General features: G+C 47.1%; 1 protein-coding gene across 1 annotated transcript in view; it reads left to right on the forward strand.

Moving 5' to 3' along the window:
* The first annotated feature begins 243 nt into the window (after window positions 1-243).
* The window catches only part of PPP1R16B (protein phosphatase 1 regulatory subunit 16B), a 36,185-nt gene continuing 15,803 nt past the window's right edge, over window positions 244-20,625 (forward strand). The window contains exon 1 of the mRNA XM_005147508.2: window positions 244-621. Coding sequence (XP_005147565.1) covers window positions 375-621 — 247 coding nt within the window. The 5' untranslated portion in view covers window positions 244-374. The remainder of the gene's footprint in view (window positions 622-20,625) is intronic.

Raw genomic sequence — 20,625 nt, forward strand, 5'->3', positions numbered from 1 at the left:
CCCATCTTGTGCCTGTGTCTGCTCTGGGCTCTGCCACTGCACCCTTGGTCCCCTCTGCTCTCTGTGTTGCTGCTTAATTCAAGGAGTTAAAGTGCAATTACTTGAGCTGCCTTTTCAGCTGGTAGGTGTTTCCTGTTGGTTTTCCAGCAGGCTGGTCTTGGTTGCTCCTCCGCAGGGGATGATGAGTTGATGCCTCACGCGTTCCTCCTTGTTCCAGGTTTCCAGCACATTTCATTGATCACTGTGATGGGCCTTTCCCTGCCTGACCCCAGGATGATGGTATAGCAGTGTGCTCCCGTGATCCAGAAGACTTGCGGTGGGCATCGTTTCCCGCTGGGACATCCTTTGCCCTGCTCCCCCTCTTAGCAGAAGCCATGGATGCTCATGTGGACCTCCTGACAGAGCTGCAGCTGCTGGATAAGGTGCCCACGCTGGAAAGGCTCCGGGCAGCGCAGAAGCGGAGGGCTCAGCAGCTGAAGAAGTGGGCGCAGTATGAGAAGGAGATGCAGCATAAGAAGCGGAAGCATGAGAAGAAGAGGAATGCTGTTAACCGAAAGAAAGTGTCATTTGAAGCCAGTGTTGCTCTGCTGGAAGCTTCTCTGAGGAACGACTTGGAGGAAGGTATGACACTTGTGTCTGGAATTGCTTTTTGTGAGGTCCCTGTTGTGCTGTGGTGGTCAGAGGCAGCTGCGTTGGCATCCAAGGACTGGACTACCCTTGACATGCTGTTGGTCTCTAGAGTGTTGTCATCTCTGATATAGCTGTGCAGTGCTCAAAACACTGTGTGACACCAGCATTACCTAGACTGACATCAGGAGTGGGCACATGAATGCCAGGATAGGGCAGGAGTTATGACCGAGATTTTGGGGAAGAGGAGGCAACTTTCATCTTCCCTTTCACACTTTCTGCTTACAGAAGGTGTGAAACATTTCTTTGCCTTCTGGGTGTGCCTCTTTTAGTGGTTTTTATGGAAGTCTGTCACAGAGTTTTACATGTCAGTGTAAATCTCTTCAGCTTCCCTGCTTGGAGGGATGGAATGAGAGCTACAGGGATGTATGATTTTTCCCTCCTCATTCAAAATAGCACAGGTTTGCTTAGTGCTTCCTATAGAAGAGAACTGCAAATTATTCACAATTTGGTTTAATTGCACCACTTCAAAGTGCATCAAAGTGCTTTGCTTTTGCTTCAAAATCTGAAGTAAGGAAGGAAAGAAAGTCTAAAAGTTGATCTCCATTATCCTCAGCTAAGTGGGGGGAAAACCTGTAAGTGCTGCAGAGCTGGAGCTTACTTCTTTGCAGTGAAGTATAATCCTTTCTTAGAGGACATTTGGAGAAGCCTTTGGGGTTGCTGCTCTGCCAGGTAGCTATACTGGTGTGATCTTCCTGATCCTTTGCCATGGTGGAGACAAGAGAAATGCCAAGGAAATGTGGCTAGTTGAGCTGCATCTCTGCTGGGGAACGTTGCTCTAGTTTCCAGCATCTTTTGCAGGAAGCAGTATATAGTTACCTGGTATGTGGATGGAAGACAAGAACCTTGTCTGTTCTTTTGAGAAATCTCCCCCAAAGTCATGTTCCTGTTTCTGAGAAGGCCTTTTGTGCACCATAACCTGTCCTTGTGTGTGTGTTTGCAGCAGTTTGGGCCTGGAGCACCATGGTGGTGGACACTGATGGCCTGGGCAGTGTGTGACAAGTGTTTGAGAAGCCCTGCTGCACATCCATGGTTTTGGTGCATTTGTAGCCTCTCAGAGAGCAGATCTGGGGTAATGCTCTGGAAACTGCAGCATTTTGTTTCTTCCTTGCTATAAAGGTTTAACAGTTGTTCCTGGCTCTTTTCTCCAGTGAACCTGTATTCTGAGCTGTTGTAGTCTTCTAGGAGAGCTTTGACAGTGAAGCCCCTGAGAGCCCTACTGTGAAATCGTGTCTGTAAATGTTGCCTGAGATGACAGATTTAGGACTTGTTCCAGCTCTGCCTGTGCTGGTAGATACTTGGCAGGGTACAGCTTTGGGTTTGGTACCCAGCTGCTTGCCTGTAAGTGACAGCTCACAGTGTTGGAGTGGATAATAAGCTTTTCATCCTCCTCCTCATGTGATGATGGTGCCTCTGCTCAGTGCTTGGGCTGGAGGGTGTGATGGGGCCACAGGTTTTCAAGAGGCTCAACCATGTAGTTTTGCTTTCTGTGCTTTCTGGCTCTGGCTCCCAACAGTTTGGAAGGGGGAAAGTTCCTTCATTGTCTGTCTTTTGTATTTTGTGAGAGATGCACAAATGGCAGATGTGTGTGCAAACATGGCATCGGAGGAGGTTGGTTGTGCATGCTGGTGACAGTGAGCAGGGCTGGTGTGTTAATGTACTGGTGTCAGAGGTCTTGTGGACAACAGTCTTGTATCATGTGTGGACACGGACACTTGGCTGTTTGGCATGCAAGAGTTGAGCTTTCAGCTCACAGCTTCACTCTTTACTTCCTGTAAGGCAAAATCCATTGCTGCAGGTCTCTTTTGGTACTGTAGTGACAGAAGCATGGGCTGGTTTGTGTTGGAAGGCACCCTAAAGCTCATCCAGATCCCATCCCTTGATCTGCTGCTCACACTTGACCTCTTTCCATAGGCAAGCCCATGTAGCTGGCTTTAACCATCGGCTGTTCTTCGAAGTGATGCTGGTTACGCTAAATGTGATAAAGGGACTTCCCTGTTGGTGCAAAGTCAACCTCTCCACGCAGTGGGGAGGGCAGGAGCAGGATCCCTGGTGCCAGATGTGCTTCCCCTTTCGAGCTGTGTTTTTCAGATGTCTCATGTTTTTAAACTTGATTTGCTTTGTGGTCATTTACAAATAGTGTGTGGCCACTTTCTGTCCCTGCTCCATCCCCCCTGTGTTGTGGAACCAGTGTGAAGGGGAGGAGGGGACAGAGTCAAACAAAGATCCCAAACTGGGAATATTCCTTAGCCAGTGTGTGAGGCCGAAGTGGGGGAATTTGAGAATTTGTGGCCTCTTGGAGGTCCCAGGTAATTGTTTTGGTGTATGAATCATCTTTTCTTGCGTGTGGGAAGTGGAGGGGGAGGTGAAGTATAAATGATGAAGAAGTTGAGGAGTTGGTGTGAGGCAGGCTGGAGAGCCGGGGGTGCAGCAGGCACGTGTCTGCTCTGCGGCTCTGCGTTTCCATCCTGTGTGGCTTGTTTGAACGTTCTCACTCTTGCAGTAGCAGAGGGGATGTGCAGTGAAGCTGAGGAAGAGTCACTGAAGTAGGTGAGTGGGTTGGCTCTTTGTCCAGAAGGTGTCCTGTGCTTCTGTGTAACCTCCTGATGGAGGCAGTGGGTTGAGCCCTGTGAGATGGAGTCCCTGGTGCACAACCCTGCCCTCCAGGAAGCAGCCCCATGTCCCTCAGGACCTGGACATCCTCCCTTCACTGGCCTTTGCCTGTGCCTTGCCAAGATGCAACTGAAAGAGCAGCTCCTGTGCATCCACAGCTATCCCAGCCCCCATTTCCTTCTGCTGTCAATGGCACAGGCATCCCACCAAGCCCATGGCCAACATGACAGCCTCGAGGGAGAGGACATCTTTCCCTTATAAGAAATGAAGGTTTCTTTGAATTCCAGCTTGGTTTGTGTTGAAGGGACCTTAAAACTCATCCAGTTCCAACCCCTGCTGGGACACCTTCCACTAGAGCAGCTTGCTCCAAGCCCCTGTGTCCAACCTGGCCCTCGTTCACGGGTGACTGGTGTGTCACAGAACTGCTGTTTCTCAGCATGGTGGCAAAGCAGGAGGGGAAGGCAAGAGCTCTTGGAGAGCATCACAGAACCATGGGAGTCGGAAGGGCCCTCTGAAGATCTTCCAGTCCAAACCCCTGGCAAGGCAGGGCCACCCGGAGTAGGAATGTGTCCAGGTGGGTTTTCAAAGGAGCTATGAGAGCTGCTGAGGGCTGTGGCCCTTCCAGCTGTCCTGCAGGGTGGTGGACTGAAACCATGGCTAGGAGGCTGCTCCCTGGCAGCATGGAGGCTGCAAAAGCAGCCTTGGTAGCTGCAGGGCTGTTGTGTCCAGGTCTTTCTGCATCATTGAGCTCCTGTAAAAGCAGCTCCAGAGCAGAGGAAAAGGAGCTGGTGTTCCATACATTGACATCACAGAGGTGGGTAAAGAGGCTGCCAGTACAGACGTGTGGCTCCAGGGAGACTTGTAACAATCTTCTAATACCTAAAAGGGGTTAACAAGAAACGTGGAGAGGGGCTTTGGACAAGGGCCTGTAGGGGCAGGCTAAGGGGAATGGCTTTAACCTGCCAGAGGGGAGACTGAAATGAGCTCTTAGGCAGAAGCTATGATCTGCTGTTGTGTGATTTGCTGCCCCCAGTCCATTTGCAGGGGGAGCTTCCACTCGAGTGGCAGCAGCTGGCGGTGCTGGCTTTGGCTGCCGGGTGAGCTGCGTTCCCTCCGGCTAACTAACAGTGAAATGCAGTCCCTGAAGGACTGGTTCACCTTCAGCAGCGCTGGAAGTGCCCTGGTTTCTCCTGCGTTTAGGTGAGAGCTGCCTCCTCCCAGCCGTGGCTCTGGGAAGCATCGCTGCAAAGTCCTTCAGCTCCCACCTTCTGGCACTTCATCCTGCTAAACTTTCAGCGCCAGAGCGTTGCATAAAGCAGCATTTCTGCAGCAGTTTAACCATGTATATGCTGGTCGTTTGGGCTGGTGAGCAGAACATGAATGAAGACTCAGGTTTGATGACCTTGGACTTGGCATCCAGCAGAATGGTCCCTGTTAGCAGAGGAGCAGGCGCAAGCTTGGGGCTGCCTGTGTTCTGCACTGGCGTGGGGAGCATTTCCCTGGGCAGGGTGCAAGCACTGCACAGCTTGTTCATAGCAGTAGAGCCCCATGTTTCACTTCTTGCAGACCCTTCAATGTACTGTACTTTTGTGGTAATGATGAGCCTGGTAAACCTTTTAGGAGCCATCCCCAGGCACCTCCTTCTGTGCTCCCTTTGCACCCTGCTGGAATAAACCCAACCTTGTCATTTGCAAAGGCACTTTACAAAGAGGCCCTAATTAGTGTCTATAAATTGCTGTCTTTAACCTTTACAAGGTGATGTGATCTGTTCCCCTGTTACTAAAAACCTTTTATGAGGCACTTTAATTTTCCACCCACATTATTAGTCTCCTGAAGCTTTTTACGTGGGGTTCCTATGTCCAAATCTATGAGCAAGTGCATAGAGAGATTTTTCTGTCTGAGATTTTTCTCCTGGCTTTGGTGCCCCTTGAAGGTCTCTGGGGGAGAGGAAAAATCCCAGATTTTTTCTCTTTCCTGGGAGCAGCCTGAGTGTATTTTGGTATTTGGGGAATGCTTTGAATCAGAAATGAAAACTGTCAGTTCAATAACAAAAGTGTTTCTTGAGTTTTAAACTCCATAGGTGTGGAAATGAAGGCTGTGGTCCTTGGGAAGCTGGATGTGGGAGCCCTTGGCAATGATGGATCTTGTTAATTTTGTTAATGGGGGTTGGTATGTTTTCCAAAAGCAGATTCACATATTTGGCCACATTTAACTTGGCTTTGTCATGCAATCTGGATATGATGCCAGCCTGGGGTTGCTTGCCTATGGCACTAACTAGCTGGCATCTGGGAGCATGAGTGATATTGAAAATGCAACTTTCTCTGTTGTCATAACAAGTAAATAATCTTTTTCTTTTTTTTTTTTTTTTTCTGGCATAGTGGGATTTCAGTCCCGTGGGGTGATTGTTCCCATTTCTGTAAGAGCTTGAAATGCCAAGGTTTCTGTTTGGAAATTGGTGCTGAAAATCGATCTTGGGTTTACCTGGGATGAGGCCCTTGCCCTCCCCAACCCAAACATTCTTTTTCAAACACTTTCTTTAATCAACAAAGTTTGATGATAAATACTTAAATAAAATAAATTAAATAACAAAATGAGATAAAAGGCATGCCTGAACTTCAGAATGTGGTTTATAAAGCATGACACCAGCTGTTGTAGAAGAGCTTTGGTCTCCATTAAATGTCTTCATAATCCCTTTCAGGAGGCTTGAGGTATCTGTTCTTGGGCACTGGCTGCCACATGCACTGAGCATTGTTGCTTGCTGTTTCAAGATGTGTGAGTTGAGAAACAGACTCATTCCAGACTAGAAATTTGGCACCTTCTGAGTTTCTCAACTCCCAGCAAGTGTCATAGCACAAGCAGTCTCCCTCCATGGCCCACACAGTCAGCAATTGCTTTCCTTGACTAAAACAAGGCTTGAAAACGTGCACACGAATGTCCTTGCTGAGAAATGGTGATGTGGGGATCCTGCCTGGAACTGCTTTGATCAAAACTTAAGCACCACCCCCACCTCCATGGGCACATCTCTCTGTGTGCACCTTGTTTGGGCAGTGCATGTGTTCTCAGTGTGTGTGATGCAACTGGGTTGGTTTCACATTGCTTCAGTTTCTGTTTCTTACACATGTACCAGCTTCCACTGGTTCTGATACCACTGAAAATGTTTCTTATGTACCTTGTAATAGCATTACAAGATAAAGCATAAACATTACTGGAGGGACAAGTAATTGAATGCAAAGATGGTCTGTTTGGACTCAAGGTGTTTTAAAATCAAACAGGACTTAGCCAATGACTGTTGCCAATCACAGATTTTATTTTTTACTAGAAGAGGCTTAAGTAACTTAGTTGGCTTCTAAAATGTGGCTGCAGTGTGCTCAGGAGGGGAAACTTTGGAACCTAAATGCAAATTTAGCTTTTTTTTTTTTGGTTTGTTAGTGTTTTCAGTGGCTGCTCCTTGGTGCAACTGTAAGGAGTATTCCCTTTTGAAATGATATCTGTGCAATGGGGAGTAAAGGCTGGAACTCTTGGAGTTGTGTGTGCAAGGTGCAGTAGGTAGGATATGTAAGGTCACCATCTGCTCTACAAACCCTGCTGGGCCAAATCACAGCAGGGAGAGCTCAGGACACAATTGCTGCCTTCACCGGGAACATCAGAACATGGTCAGCCAAAGGCAGATTATCAACGGAACCTTAATTCAGACAGGAGATGTTCCTGCATACAACCAAGTGCTAAATCAGTGGTGTTTAACCTTTCCCTTCCCTGTCCTGGCTGCCCTGCTTCCAAGGGTGTGGAGGCAGCATTATATGGCTGTTTATTTTCTGATAACTACAGGCTGCCAAATGTCAAAGCTAGAACTTCCCAGGCCGAACCTGATAATGCTTGCTGACATATTGGTAGCTTTCTCTAGCCAGTACATGCCCAGCCTGGCTGTCTTTGTGATGTCCCAGTGGCATCAATGCCTGCCATCTGCATGAGGGTGACGAAGGCATGTTAGTATAGAGATGGGTATGGGTTGGATCAAGCACTGAAAGCACTGTGCCTGACTGCCTGCTTGGTAGGATAAATGGCATGGAGGGGCTGATTGTGGAATGCCAGACTGGTTTGGATTGGATGAGACCTTAAAGCTCATCCAGTTCCAACCCCTGCCACAGGCAGGGACACCTTCCACTGGAGCAGCTGCTCCAAGCCCCTGTGCCCAACCTTACCTTGAACACTGCCAGAGATGGAGCAGCCACAGCTCCTCTGGGCACCCTGTGCCAGCGCCTCAGCACCCTCACAGGGAAGAGCTTCTGCCTAAGAGCTCATCTCAGTCTCCCGTTCTGGCAGGTTCAAGCCATTCCCCTTGGCCTGTCCCTCCAGGCCCTTGTCCCAAGCCCCTCTCCAGGTTTCCTGCAGCCCCTTTAGGCACTGGAGCTGCTCTAATGTCTCCCCAGCCCAGCCCAGCTCTCTCAGCCTGGCTCCAGAGCAGAGATTCTGATACTGCAGCCCCACCAGCTACTCACTCAGGGACTGTGAACATGGGGTTTCTTGCAGGCACCATATTTCTTGCCTGCCTGGCTTACCTCCAGGTGTGTGCTTTTTCCTATGCTCTGATTAGCCGTGTCATTTGTCCCACTCCAATAATGAGAAACTAGGAGGTGTAAGTAGTAGCTCAGTTGGAGACCTCTGGTATCTTGTGTGTAATAGGCAGTAGCAACCTGGAGTGAAATATTGTGTGTCTTCCCACCTTGGCTGTGATCTCCCATAGCCAAGGCTCTGTTTTGCTGTGGTGCTGTGTTATGACATTTAATACAATTCTGGCAAAAGGATGGACGACACGAGCTTGATCACTCATGAGGGCTTACTGGTACCTGGCATTTTGCAGCATCATTCTGTTTTCAGGTGCGTTTTGTCAAGAAAGAAACCTCAAAACTCCAAACCCAACCTACTCCCAAAGTCAGAGCTCTGCCGCTGAGCACATAACTCTTCTTTGCAATCAATTTTGGTGGGAAAATTAATATTTTTGGAGGTGAAGGCTTCTTGCAGAGCTAGACCTCACTTGTCTGCTTTAGCCTGACACAGCTGAAAACATGTGTCCGGGCAGGAAGAACTTGGCTGTAAGCTGCGGTTGCAGGCTTTGCTTTCTGCCGCTTCTGGTCAGGGAGAACTTGAAGAGTGGATTACATCTATTCCTCCCTCCCTGATTTAAATTTCTGCTTTTCTGGATTTAGGCCAGCTCTGCTCAGCTGGTATAGATTTCTTCCTCCTAGAATCATGGAAAATAGAGGTTGAGAAGGCCTTGGGATGTAATCCACCTCCTGCCCCAAGGCAGGATCAACTGTAACTAAAATGCTTGCTAATGAGGCTGGAGTTAGGTATCTTATTTATAGGCATCTCCACAACACGAGCACATACACTTGTTTGAGTGGCTGTGCTTCTCATTTGGTTCTGTGTATTTTTCCTACTTGCTTATATTTATCTTCCTGTTTTCTTTACATCCCATCCTCACGCTTATCGACTGTGAGTTTTCCTACTTCCTTGGAGAATGCTCTAATTCTTTCTTTAATCACAGTTGCTATGGCAGCTGCTTCAGGCGGTGCCTTATAACCTAGTGCAGAGCTTCTTTTACATCCCCTTTCCCTGCTTGTTTTTCCCCTGGAGCCTGGCCAGAGCTCTGAGTGGCCTCATCACCCACTGTCAGTGATGGACAGAAAATAAAATGAAATAAAAAAAAGTCAGATTCTGGCACAAATGTTAAAAACCTCTTCTGAGCCCTGCCTACCCTCTAACCCATCACCCCGAGGGTGCTGCGAGGCCAGGAAGCCAACTGTTTAATTCTGTCTGCTGATGCATTTGCAATCAAGAGCCAAGATGCAATCAAGCAACCTGTGCTCCTTTGAATTCAGGGAACAAGAGCCCATGTGCAGCTACTTGCAAGCGGATGCAGTTTCCACTGAGGTCCCTGCAATTTGCAACTGCTTATTGCTGAATTTGGCTTCTGGATTCCCCAGGAAGTGAGGTAGAGACTGCCTGTAAATGTTACTCATGTAGGAAACAGGCTTTAGTTGCTCTGTTGTGTTTCTCATGCTCTGTATGCATTTTGTAATCTGCAGCATCTGTCAGTTTGGCCAAGGATCTCAAGGGAGGCCTCAGTTCCCTTTTTCCTGGTGGTCTCATCCACTCTGCCTAGCTTTGATTTCACAGTGGCATAGTGGAGCGGTCCCTGCCTTGAGTGTAAGAGCACCAAGCTCTGAATTGCAATGGGAAACTTCCAAAGTCTCATGTAGAGACTTTGTGTGCCTTTACCTGGCCTGACAAGTGAAATCCTGTTAATTATAAAAACCAACCAACACCTCCTCCATGGAAGCAAACCCAAAACCAACCACTTTTTATTTATTTATTTATTTCCTCCTTAGAGCTACTCCTGCAGTGTCCACCTCTAAAAAGGGGATTCTAGAGCAGGAATTACCCTGACAGTCACCCAGCCCTGTTTTCTATGGTTGGCAGCTGATGGTTTCTGCAGTAGAGAAGCATTATCTGCCCACAGCTTGTACATTGTCCTGTGTTACACCTGCATCTGCCTGGAAACAGCCACATTTTGAGTGGGACGGAGAGGTTCTAGAACCTTCAAAATATTTCCAGTCTGGTCTGATTCAGAGCAGCAGACACTGGAGATTAACTGCTGATATTTACATGGTTCTGGCTGATGATGATAAGGCTTGAATGTAGTGAGACATGATTTCAAGACTTTCAAATTATCCAGTCTGAAAGATTCCCTGTATCAAAATGACCTATTTCAATAAAAGCAAAATTTTAATGTCAGAATATTGTTGAATAAAAATCATGAAATTCTTGCACAGGCATAAGCAGCTCTGATGCACAGTAGTTTTACTGCTGTGGGACACCTACAGCATCTACAGTCTGCCCAACATCTTGTGAGAAGGAAGTCACCTGGAAATCCATCCCAGCTTTCAGCCTCTTGGAGCTGGAAATGAGCAATGACCCTGCAGCAGAAGACGAATATCTCACTCATGTTAAGGATGTGGAAAGAAGAGCACTTTCTCCATCTGTCTACCAGTGTTGGGTTCAATTCTCATGTATTGTCAGAGGAGGCAGGTGAGATACAAACTGGGGTGCTGTGATTAACCTTCTGGAGAGGTTGTCAGCTCTAGAGACAAGGGCCTAACTTAGAGATCTGGAGCTGGACAGCACAGAGAACAAGTTCCAGCCTCCTTGGCAGCTCAGACCCTTTCTGTGACTCTTGGACTGTTCAGACCTGGGTTTTTTTTCACTTCAGATCCTGTCAGTTTGCCTTAGCAAGGCAAGAGCAGGGCTCCACAGGAGCTTAAATAGGACTATTCTTTTAATTAAAATCTGTGTTTGGTAACCTGAAATAGCAGGCATTAGAAAGAGCCAGAGCTCCAGGCAGTCCCTGTGGGTCCACAGTGACATCCCCCTGGCTGTCAGGCACTTGATCACAGGGTTTTCTTTCTTCCTAAAGCTGTTGCTGTCAAAACAGTGATGCAAGTCCTGAATGTGATATGAAGCTCCAGTCTAAGCTGTAACCAGTCAACTTCCAACCTGCTGCTGGATGCTGTGCCAAAACCACAATGTATCTGGGTTGGTAGGTGACAGTGGGTCATGGAGAGACATGAAATCCATTTTGCTTTCATTAGAAGGGCCAGTGAGTTTAAAATTTGATCTTAAAGGGCATCTAAGCAGGATTTGAAGTGTGCTTTCATAGTAAATTTATTCTTGCATCACTTTAATCATGTGGTTGTGACATAGCTGTGAAGAAGCTGCTGGTCTACCCCCTGATCCAAATTATTCTCATCTGTGCCAGTTTTATATCATTCTCCAGAGCAAGGCAAACTTATCTGAGATTTGGTCAGTACTGAATCTGTAGTGTGGTTTCAAGGTTTGGGTCATCGTTGCATTGTATCACCCACTGCTCTCAGATTTCTCAAGTGTTTAGTAACAGGAATATTTGCAGTATTGATCTGTTCGGTTATCCTAAGGAGAACAAGAGAACAGGAAGTATTCTTGCTTCACTTATATTCAAAGACTTGTCTTCTAGTTGAAGGGCAGCATTTATTGACTGACTTCCTCATGTGAAGTGGGGTTGACAGCCTTAATTGCAACTAGATGTGGAAGGGCTTGTGGATTTTCCAGCCACGGAACAGCAAAGATGCTGTTTACCTACCCACTGAACTGCTCAAATCTGTTTAAAACCTCTCCTTGTAATATGCTGTCTCCTGGAGACACTCAAGGCCAGGCTGGATGTGGTTCTGGGCAACCTGATCTAGTTGAAGATGTCCCTGTGCTCATTGCAGTGGGTTGAACTAGATGAGCTTTGAAGGTCCCTTCAAATCCAAACCCTTTTATGGGTGACCAGTGGAGCAGGAGCCCAGGTACCCAACAAGTCACTGGGTGGCCACATTTAGTGCACAGCAGCCACTTGTAAGCAGTGGTGGTAGCAGTGCAAGAACTAGTCTCACCGGGGAGATGATCTGATGAAAGAATTGGTGGCTTCTAGTTGTACCAGCTCGTTCGGGTACCAGCATCCATGATGTGTTTTGGGCTTCCCTGTTCCTGCAAGGTTCAGCAGGATGTTTGGCCAAGGGGAACACCAGCTGCCTTAGTCCAGGTGCTGGCTTCTGTCAGGGACCACATCACCACACTGGTGTTCATCCTTAAGGCAGGCTGCTTGGGACCCATGTCTGGGCACAGCTAGTGCTGGAATAAAACCATCCTCTTCCCAGAGGCTGAAATGAGCTGTGCCTTGGTCTGACAATGCAGCTTGGGCCTGCCCAGTGCCAGCAAGCAACCAGCATCACTTGATAGAATTAAATTGGGGCAGGGGGTGTGCATCTGCTTTTTTTTAATTGCCTATTTTTTTTTTTGTTTTGGAAGTTGCTTAACTGGGAAGGTGCGGGGGGGGGGGGGGGGGGGGGGGGGGGTGGGGGGGTGGGGGGGTGGGGTGTTGGGAGCTGGCCTTATTTAAAAAGGGTCTACCCTTAGCCTGTAAATCTGGGCCAGATCCACCGGTACGTGCTGGGTGCTTTCTGCCACCCTGGGAAGGAAAGATACCATAAATGTCACTTCATAGCTGTTCTGCTTTTCTTGATGAATCTGGACCAGTGTCTTTCTCTCCCTCCTAATCGAGTTAGTTTTCTTCTGATCTACCTTTGTCAGGGAAATCTAAACTGATTTAGCTATTCCCATTCGTTTTCCATTTGCATAAATGCCTATTTCCACAAGACTATCTCAGCTTTACCCTGATTGCTGTTGAGTTGTCTGGTGCTGTAGCTGCTGACGCTCTGGTGTATAACTTTGTAAATCTTAGCCAGTATTCACTGGGAATTTTTTTGCCAGATGTTTTCTTTCCTGTTTGGACAGATTACTTTTTAAATTGGCAAGTGCACTGGATTTAAGGAGAAGACAATTGTTACAAGCTGTCAAAAAGAAAACAATAATTGTCAATCATGTTTTAGGGAGCCTCTGCTGGACTGATTTGCAGTAGAAAACATCATTTTATTGTACTCTTATCTTCAGGAAATCTGGTTTTGGTGAGATGTATGCTACAGCATAGAAGAGAGAAAAATTAGTTCAGGAATAAAATCTGTGAAGGCCTGGAATTTAACTCGCTGGTTTTTAGGAGCATAAAGCCATTAAGTGTGCCTGTATGCCATAAAATCACTGCAGATGTGTGTTCCTTGTCTTTTCTGCATGTAAACCCTGTCTGTGCATGTGATTTACAGTGTTTTCCCGGACGCAGCAGGGGTTAGTGAATGCAGCAGCTTGTTTGTTTGTGCTGAATAGGCCTCAGTTCTGAAACGAGCCTCGAGTTACTGCGAGACAAGATAAGAATAGCTGGGGGAAATCTCGGTGTTCCTGCTGCTGCTGCGCTTCCTGTCGCATGGAGCTGCCGCCCGGCACCGGCTTCTCTTCCGTGCTCTGCACGGCTGCCGGTGCGGCCGTGGAGTGAATCAGGGTCTGAGCGAGTTACTGCAGTCACTTGCGGTGCCCGGGCTGTACCTGGCTGTGCCCTGCTGGCTTTACCAGGTGCGGACTGACCGCCTGGTGAGGCGGGTGGAGGCGAATGGGCATCTGTCAGAGAGGCTGCCGTAGCCCCTTCCTGCCTCCAGGCTCGTCTCTGAGAAGTCGAACTGGGGTCAGCAGCTTTTATCAAGCTGTTTCTTGTGAAAGGGAGGTGTTCTCTGTGAGGGGCGATGGCAGTGTAATGTGGGCACGTGGAGCTGATCCATAAATGTGGCCGAATGAGCCCCGTCAGTGGGTCAGTGTAGCCTGGCCCCTGTGTCTCGCTGCTGGTTTAGTCCTGGGGGATGCGCTCCATTTCAACAGCAAATTTCTCCTTCTTTCCACTGAGAATATTGGAAAGGAAGGGATTGCCAGACAAGAAATTGGGGAAGCCTTGTCACTCACATCTAGTCCACTGTCTGAAGAAACTCTGTGATTTAAATACTCTGGGTGGAGGGAGGGGGGACAAGACAGTTGCAAAGCATCTCAAAACTGCTGACAATACCTCCTTGTAAGAGCTCCTCCTGCTCCTCCCACAGTTCCTTGAAGAACCTCTGTAATGCTCTTGGAATTTCACTGCAGTACAGGAATCCACAGGGGGTTGCACATCTCACCTAGCTGCTCTGGGGCTCAGGTCTGTGGTGGAGGAAGTGGCTTTGCCTTATGCCTCATCCCTTTCCCAGGATGCCTCTGCAGATCCCAGCTGCTGTGATTTGTTCCTCTCCTTGTAGTGAGGATGGTCTTTTGATTTTCTGATCTGTGGTGTGACTGTGCTCAGTTTTAGTCTCTTTGATGCTGTTGTGCATGACAGGCACAGAACACCTGAAACCAGTTTGTTTTAGTGGGTCTGTCTAGAGAAACAACCCTCTTGGAGAGCAGCTCCACTGGGGAGCAAGGCTTCAGCAGTGAAGAGGTTAATGGAAAACTATCTGTGCCTCATGCCAAGCCTTGATTGTCATCTTGCTCCTTTTAGGCCCTGCAGTTGTTCTGTCCCCAGAGCACCATATGCAACCATTGGATCTGTGAGGGATGAATGTTTGTTGGGAAACTACTCCTTCCTTTGGTGCTTCTAGTGCCTGTTAGGTGGAAGAGGTAGTGCCAGAGCTTTCTTGTGTCTTTCAACCAAAAGTAGGTGGTGATGCATGGAGGTCTTGCCGGCAAAATGTGCTCTGTTCCCTACTAATAGGTTGTACAGATTATGCAATTTACACAAACAGGGCCCATTTAAACTCTTTTTATGGTGATCCCCTTTTTTCCAGGTGTGCTGGATAGAAGAAGGGTGATGATTCTGTCCATGGAGCCAAACCAGAGGTTACAGCTATAAGAGCTGGCCAGAAGCAGTGTTCAGCCTTCACGTGCTCACTTTTCAAAGGGGAATGGCTAGAATTTGGTTCAAGGTTCGTAGGTCAGGTTTCCATTATACAGCTGGACTGGTTGCAGCTGCTTGTGTGAGATCCAGACCTCATTGGGTGCTCCTGGTCTAGTTGGCTTCTTTCCCTGGGTGTTATTCTTTATGATGAGATGTAGAGAAAGAAACAGGATTTCCCTGTTGTAAGGATACCTCGGGTGGTAATGGCAGCTTGGAGTGGGATTTGCTTCAGTCTATGAAACATGGGAAACATCTCGGAAATATTTGTCACAAAAAGCTGCTTGGAAGGAAGGAATTTTTTTAAGACTGTTTTTTACAGACAAGGGTAGGGCCAAAAACAATTGAAGAGTGACCTTATAATTGGCCACAGATGTAGTGATGAGGATCAGATCTCCTGTATTTCCAAAACAGGTACCTGTGCTCTTGTCACGAGTTGCACTGAGCATGTGGATCTCTGCCTGTGTCTGAAGGACAGGACTGCTGTGTGTGAGGAAGGTTATACCTCTGGCTTAGTGAGTGAGAGTGCAACCCTCCAGATTTATTTCATGGGGGATAAAATGGTCCATGGTATCTCCAGGGACCAGATTGCTTTGATTCCTGCCCTCATGCTGGTCTGCAAGGGGTCTGCACCACAGCTAGCCAGCCCCACTCCTGTTCTTGAGCAACTTGCTCTTCAGAAGGGCATTGAGCAAGATGCTGCAGACTTCTTCGGCTGGAGGTTGGTCAGCAGAAGAATTTGTGTTCTCTCAACATAAGCTGCTGAAGTGGGCAGTCACACTGGAGATACTGAATTTCAGGTTTGGTAGCAGGAAGATGTCATGGAGTGCTGGATCTGGCCCAAGCAGTTGGTTGCATGGGGACTGCACATCATCCCAGGACTGACTTCTGGTTGCCTGTGCTGTCACTGGGACCCACCTCTGCAGACTGTAGCAGTGCCGCCAGCACAGCTGTGTAAGCAGCCAATTTAGCATTGATTAATGAACTTATTGAGGTGGTGGTAGCTACTGAAGCATTTTGTTGTTACTATATGTTTTTAAGTCAAAATATTAGACTGTGGAATTGACGGGAGAGGATGCAAAGCTCAAGCCTGGCTCTTCCTCTTGCCTTAATGTTCAAAGTGTGATAAATGGGATGCTTTAAACCTGCATAAGAGCTGTAGGAGTCTTTAATGTGGTGGTGTAACCCATGTATTGCATCAGTATCAATGAGCTCAGTGTGAAAATACAAACAAAAAAAAGAAATAAGAATAAAAACCCGAAGTCCCTCTCTGTGCTAAGGTGAAAGTGCTCATCTCAAACAGCATGAACCATTCAAGGCCAGGTTGGATGGGGCTTTGAGCAACCAGGTGTCCCCACCCATGTCAGGGGGTTGGAAGTGAGCTTTAAGGTCGCTTCCAACGCAAACCATCCTGTGCTCAGTAACCTGGTCTGAAGCACTAAGGCAGAGAATTACAGCTCTTTTCCTCTTTACATTAAGTGAAAGACTCCTCAGCTGACCCCAAAAGTTGTGGGTAAATGTTTGGGGGTGCTGATCTGACATCCCTGGTGTGAGCTGTGCTTGTGGGTTTGGACTCCAGACTTGCCCTTAGGGAGCATTCTTCTTCCTCTGCCATGATGTACATAGAATCATAGGATGATGAGGATTGGAAAGAACCTTAAGATAATTATGACTCCTCTTTCCTTTGTGAGGGGGAGCTGGTTTTCTCTCTCCAGCCAGCTCTGATCTGAAGGGTTTTGCCCAATTCAAGTCACATTCTGCAAATGAAAGGTTTAAGCTGACTGAGGTGGCTTTTGAAAGTGAAGGAGCCACTCATTAAAAAAGAAATTGCTCTGGATCCTGTGCACAGCTTGTTTCTTCTTACGCTTTGCTGCAGTAAAGCTTAGCAGAGCAGAGCTGGCAGCACAATCTGTGTCATTTTGAGCTTGCACAAGGCAGGTGCTTTGGTGTCTGTGGGAATGGCAGGGATGGGGAAAGGCAAAAGGCTAGACTTTTTTTTTTTTTCCTTCTAAAAAGTCTAAATGAACTGTCAAGCTTTGAAGCTGCTTCCCAGCTTAGCTCCCAGCAGCACCCATACTGCATCATCCAGCCTGGGAGCACTCAGAATCTCCTACCTGAGGTGGTGGGAAGCAGAAGTCACACAGAATTTGTGACAGAAGAAGTCTGAGTGATTTGTCACATGTGTGTGATGAAGCAGGTAAGATAACTATTAAACAAGGTTTGCATGCAGAGCACCTGACAGTCAGTGTGTCCAACAACCCAGGTCATGTCACGGCGTCTCAAGTTGTTTTGGCCTAATTTAAAGGGGTGATATGCAGTCCCTGAGGACTCATGGAAGGGGATTTCAAACCTTCTTCAATGAAATTAAGAAATATTACAGAATTTAACTCTTTGTTTACTATTTTTTTTAACTTGGATGCTCAGGATAATGGTGTTAAACTTGGGTTGCACAACAGGCAACCTGCAGCAAACTTATGCCATGGTCTTTATTGAGGAGACCTCTCTCAGCTGGATCAGGCCCAGGGCCCTGTATAGTCTCCAGCTTCAGCCCCTGGCTTGGGGGATGAGTGCCCTCTGTGCACAGCAACTGTCACACAGATTTCTCATGTACCTTTTCTTTGGCCTGTCTCATATATTGTGAGTATTATTGTAACTGAAGAACCTGCATTTCTGCCAAGCTCAGGTGCTAAGTTCTGATTCAGTTCTTACATGTACAAACTGGCTTTCATGCAGTGTTGGGTGCCTTAGAGGATGATGTTCATTAATGGATTCTCTTGACTTCTCTGACAAGGGTTTGTTGGCTGCCAAGAGCTAGGAAAGAGCTTTGAAGATCCCTTCCAACCCAAACCCTTCTGTTCTATTCTGTGATCTTAAAGATCTTTCCCAACCTATTTGATTATATGATTCTAACAGAGAAAAGGGGTTTCTGAAGTGGGACCTGAGGAGCAGCAAAGGGGTGAGCCCGGTCTGCTGGGTGAGCTCCTGGGCTGTGGTCAGCAGGCTGTCACTGCGGGAATTGTTCAGTATTAATTCATGGCAGCTTGGAAAGCAGATGTGTGTTTCCCCACCCTGCCACCAGCACCTCTTCCGTTACTCTAAATAGAAAGTTTCCTGGTTTATAATTGAGACTCTTAAAAACATTCATGTGGTTCAGGTCAACACACAGCTGCTCAGCTGAGGCCACATGGTGCCTGAAATATGAGCTGGGGCAGAGACTGTTAACTCTGGAACCCAATAATACTTTCAAATGGCAATATGAATTATTTCTTGCTGCACAGAGCTTATTAGAGTATCCTCTTGCAGACACTGGCCAACTGGCTTCGTGTGGAGCTTGGGGGGTATTGCTGTGCTGCTCTTCAGATCATCTGTTTTGTTGTGTTAATGTGACTGGGGAAGCTCTTCTTGTACCCAGATAACTGCAGAAGTTTACCTCCTGACACCACTTCTCTCTTTTATCCAAATACTTCTGAAGCTGTGATTTCTGCTAAAAACTTTTCTTTTTTTTCCCTGCATTTCCTTTTTGGTGCCCTTTTCTGATTTATTTTCTAATAAGCTTAGTACAGATATCACAGGTGAAGACTGCTGCATGTCTCAGTAGGTAGATTTTGGTCTACTACATCAAAAGCAGTCTCTGAATAGGTATGTAAGTAGGATCCTCTGTGCTACTCAGATAAAAGGCTTTGGTGTTGTGTTGTCTGGGTGCATTTGCATGTGTTGTCATGACTTCCAAGAAGATCTTTTTTGTAGGAAGAAAGCTGGCAGTAGTCAGAACAGTAAAAGAACAGGAGGTCCCTTTTGAGCCTTTACTGACTCTGTAGGTGCCCTTCAACTAACTGCCTGAAACACAAAGAGAAGCAAGAAGTGTTGCTTGCCTGCTTGCACCCACCAGTTCAGGTGCAGACTCATGAGGTGGGGATGTAGGTTGCTATCACACTGCTGCTGGGGGACGTGGCTGTTCCTCATCCCTCTCTCTCTGTTGGTGTTTCTTGCTCAGGCCACTGACCCATGTGGCTCTGCTCGAAGTGGGATGCTTCCCTCTGTGCCTGGTCAGTGCTTTCTGCTGAGCACCACTGCACCCTAAAAGGCAGTATTGCCCTGCTCATCACTACAGCTTCCAAGTCATCCTTGGGAAACTTGGACTTGGTCTCCTTCATCTGTACATCCATAAGTCTGACTTAATTTTTGCTTTCTAAGTACTCTAAATTGGCACCATTTGCATACTTTCTCTGAAGAGAGAAGACACTTTTTGGCAGTCCAGGTGTTCCTGTCACAATGATGTTGGGAATCTGCTTTCCTGGCTCCCTGCCCACAGAAATCCTGCTGAAGGCAGCTGAGCCTGAAGGTTGTATAAAACACTCATCCCTTTTAAAACCTTGTCTGTTTAAAAACCATACCGACATAATTTAGTTATTCTTCCAATAACAGATGAGGAATGGGAAACCCAGAAAATAATCTCTGACTTCACTTTTTCCCTATGTGTTTGGTATCTCCCGCATGGACCAATTTTACTGTTAGTCTGGGCAGGAAAGGATGGTGATGCTTTTGCACATGATATTTAGAAAGGCTCGTCAGATGGCATAATCCTCTAACTTTTATTTTCCCTATTGAAATGAATTTGGCTTGTATCTGCTGCGTGCATTGAGCATTGCTGGTTGCAGATGGGTAACTTGCACACTGTTACTAATCTGAGCAATCCCAGGTAGATGGCAGCCATTGAAGAAAGAGCGTCAAGTCCTGTAGATGCAGGACAGGAGAGATGTGGGATGTAGTAGAGCTGGATGTCTGGCTGTGGCCCATTCATCCAAGGCACTGCTGTAGGTAGTTATCCTTTTATAGCCTTCTTCTTGTGCTGTGGATAGGGGTCGAAACATAAAGCAAAAATTGATTGAAACAGGCACAAAGAGGGGAGAAAGAGTTGGACTCTGTGTTAACTGAATATAGGAGTTGTTGACAGCTCTTACCTGCTGGAATAAAATATGTCTGAACTGGGCCCCAGCCTCCGCAGGAAGAGCTTCCTAACTCCCTGGGGCTCAGGAAGGGAATGCCTCTGGAGGCAATAAGCATCAAAACCAGAAATAGCTTTTCTTTGCAAGAAGCAGCACCTGGGCTGAATGTAGCTGCATGAAATGTCCCTGCCGGTATGAACATGGCATGAAGCAGGTGGGGCTCTGCTGATCTCCTTCCAAACTTCCCAGATTTTGTAGGCATATAAACGAGGTGCAAAGTGTCTTAACAGGCTTTGAACCTTCCAGAGCAAGGTGATGGTCACTGCTGAGGGGATATCTCGTTTACTGGCCCAGCAGGCAAACTGGGCTGTATTTATCTTGAAGTGTCCTAAATGTTTGAACCCCAGAGTGTGCGGTTCTGTTTGCAGAGGGGGGTTTTGTCTTTCAAAAAGCTTTAGGTAGATGCAGAGTTTAACAATGGGCCAGGATGGGCTCTCAGTTGTATGTTGCAGTGACTGAAGGATTAAAGCTGAGTAAGTTCATCCTGTTATTGCTCAGGGTTTAGATATGCTTTTAAGTATGAGTATCCTAGTATGCAGAGTTAGGAAGCTGGATGCTTTGCTGGCAGGGTGCTCATACCTTCACTGTTGTTTTCCTGGCAAAGTTTCTCCTGTGTAATAAATATCCCTGCAAAACCATACCAGTAAAAATACATCTTTGAAGTGGCTGAGTCTATCTGCAGGACAGTGCCTGGCTGGCTAGGATCAGCCTCTTACACCTCTGCCAACACCGATGGGGCACAGACACCGCCAGTGTCTCACTATAATGCTGGGAATAGTAGCAACCACCACGCTGGGATTTTTACTAAAGCTACATTTGAGCGGAAGTGACTTCCAGCAGTGTGTAAAAGCACCCTTCTTAATCCAAGTGACACTTCATATTATTGAGTATATAGCAGGTATAAACTTACAGGAATGATTCTGGTGTCACAGAGCCTCA

This window comes from Melopsittacus undulatus, chromosome 10, assembly GCF_012275295.1.
Source record: "Melopsittacus undulatus isolate bMelUnd1 chromosome 10, bMelUnd1.mat.Z, whole genome shotgun sequence".
Classification (NCBI taxonomy): Eukaryota; Metazoa; Chordata; class Aves; order Psittaciformes; family Psittaculidae; genus Melopsittacus; species Melopsittacus undulatus.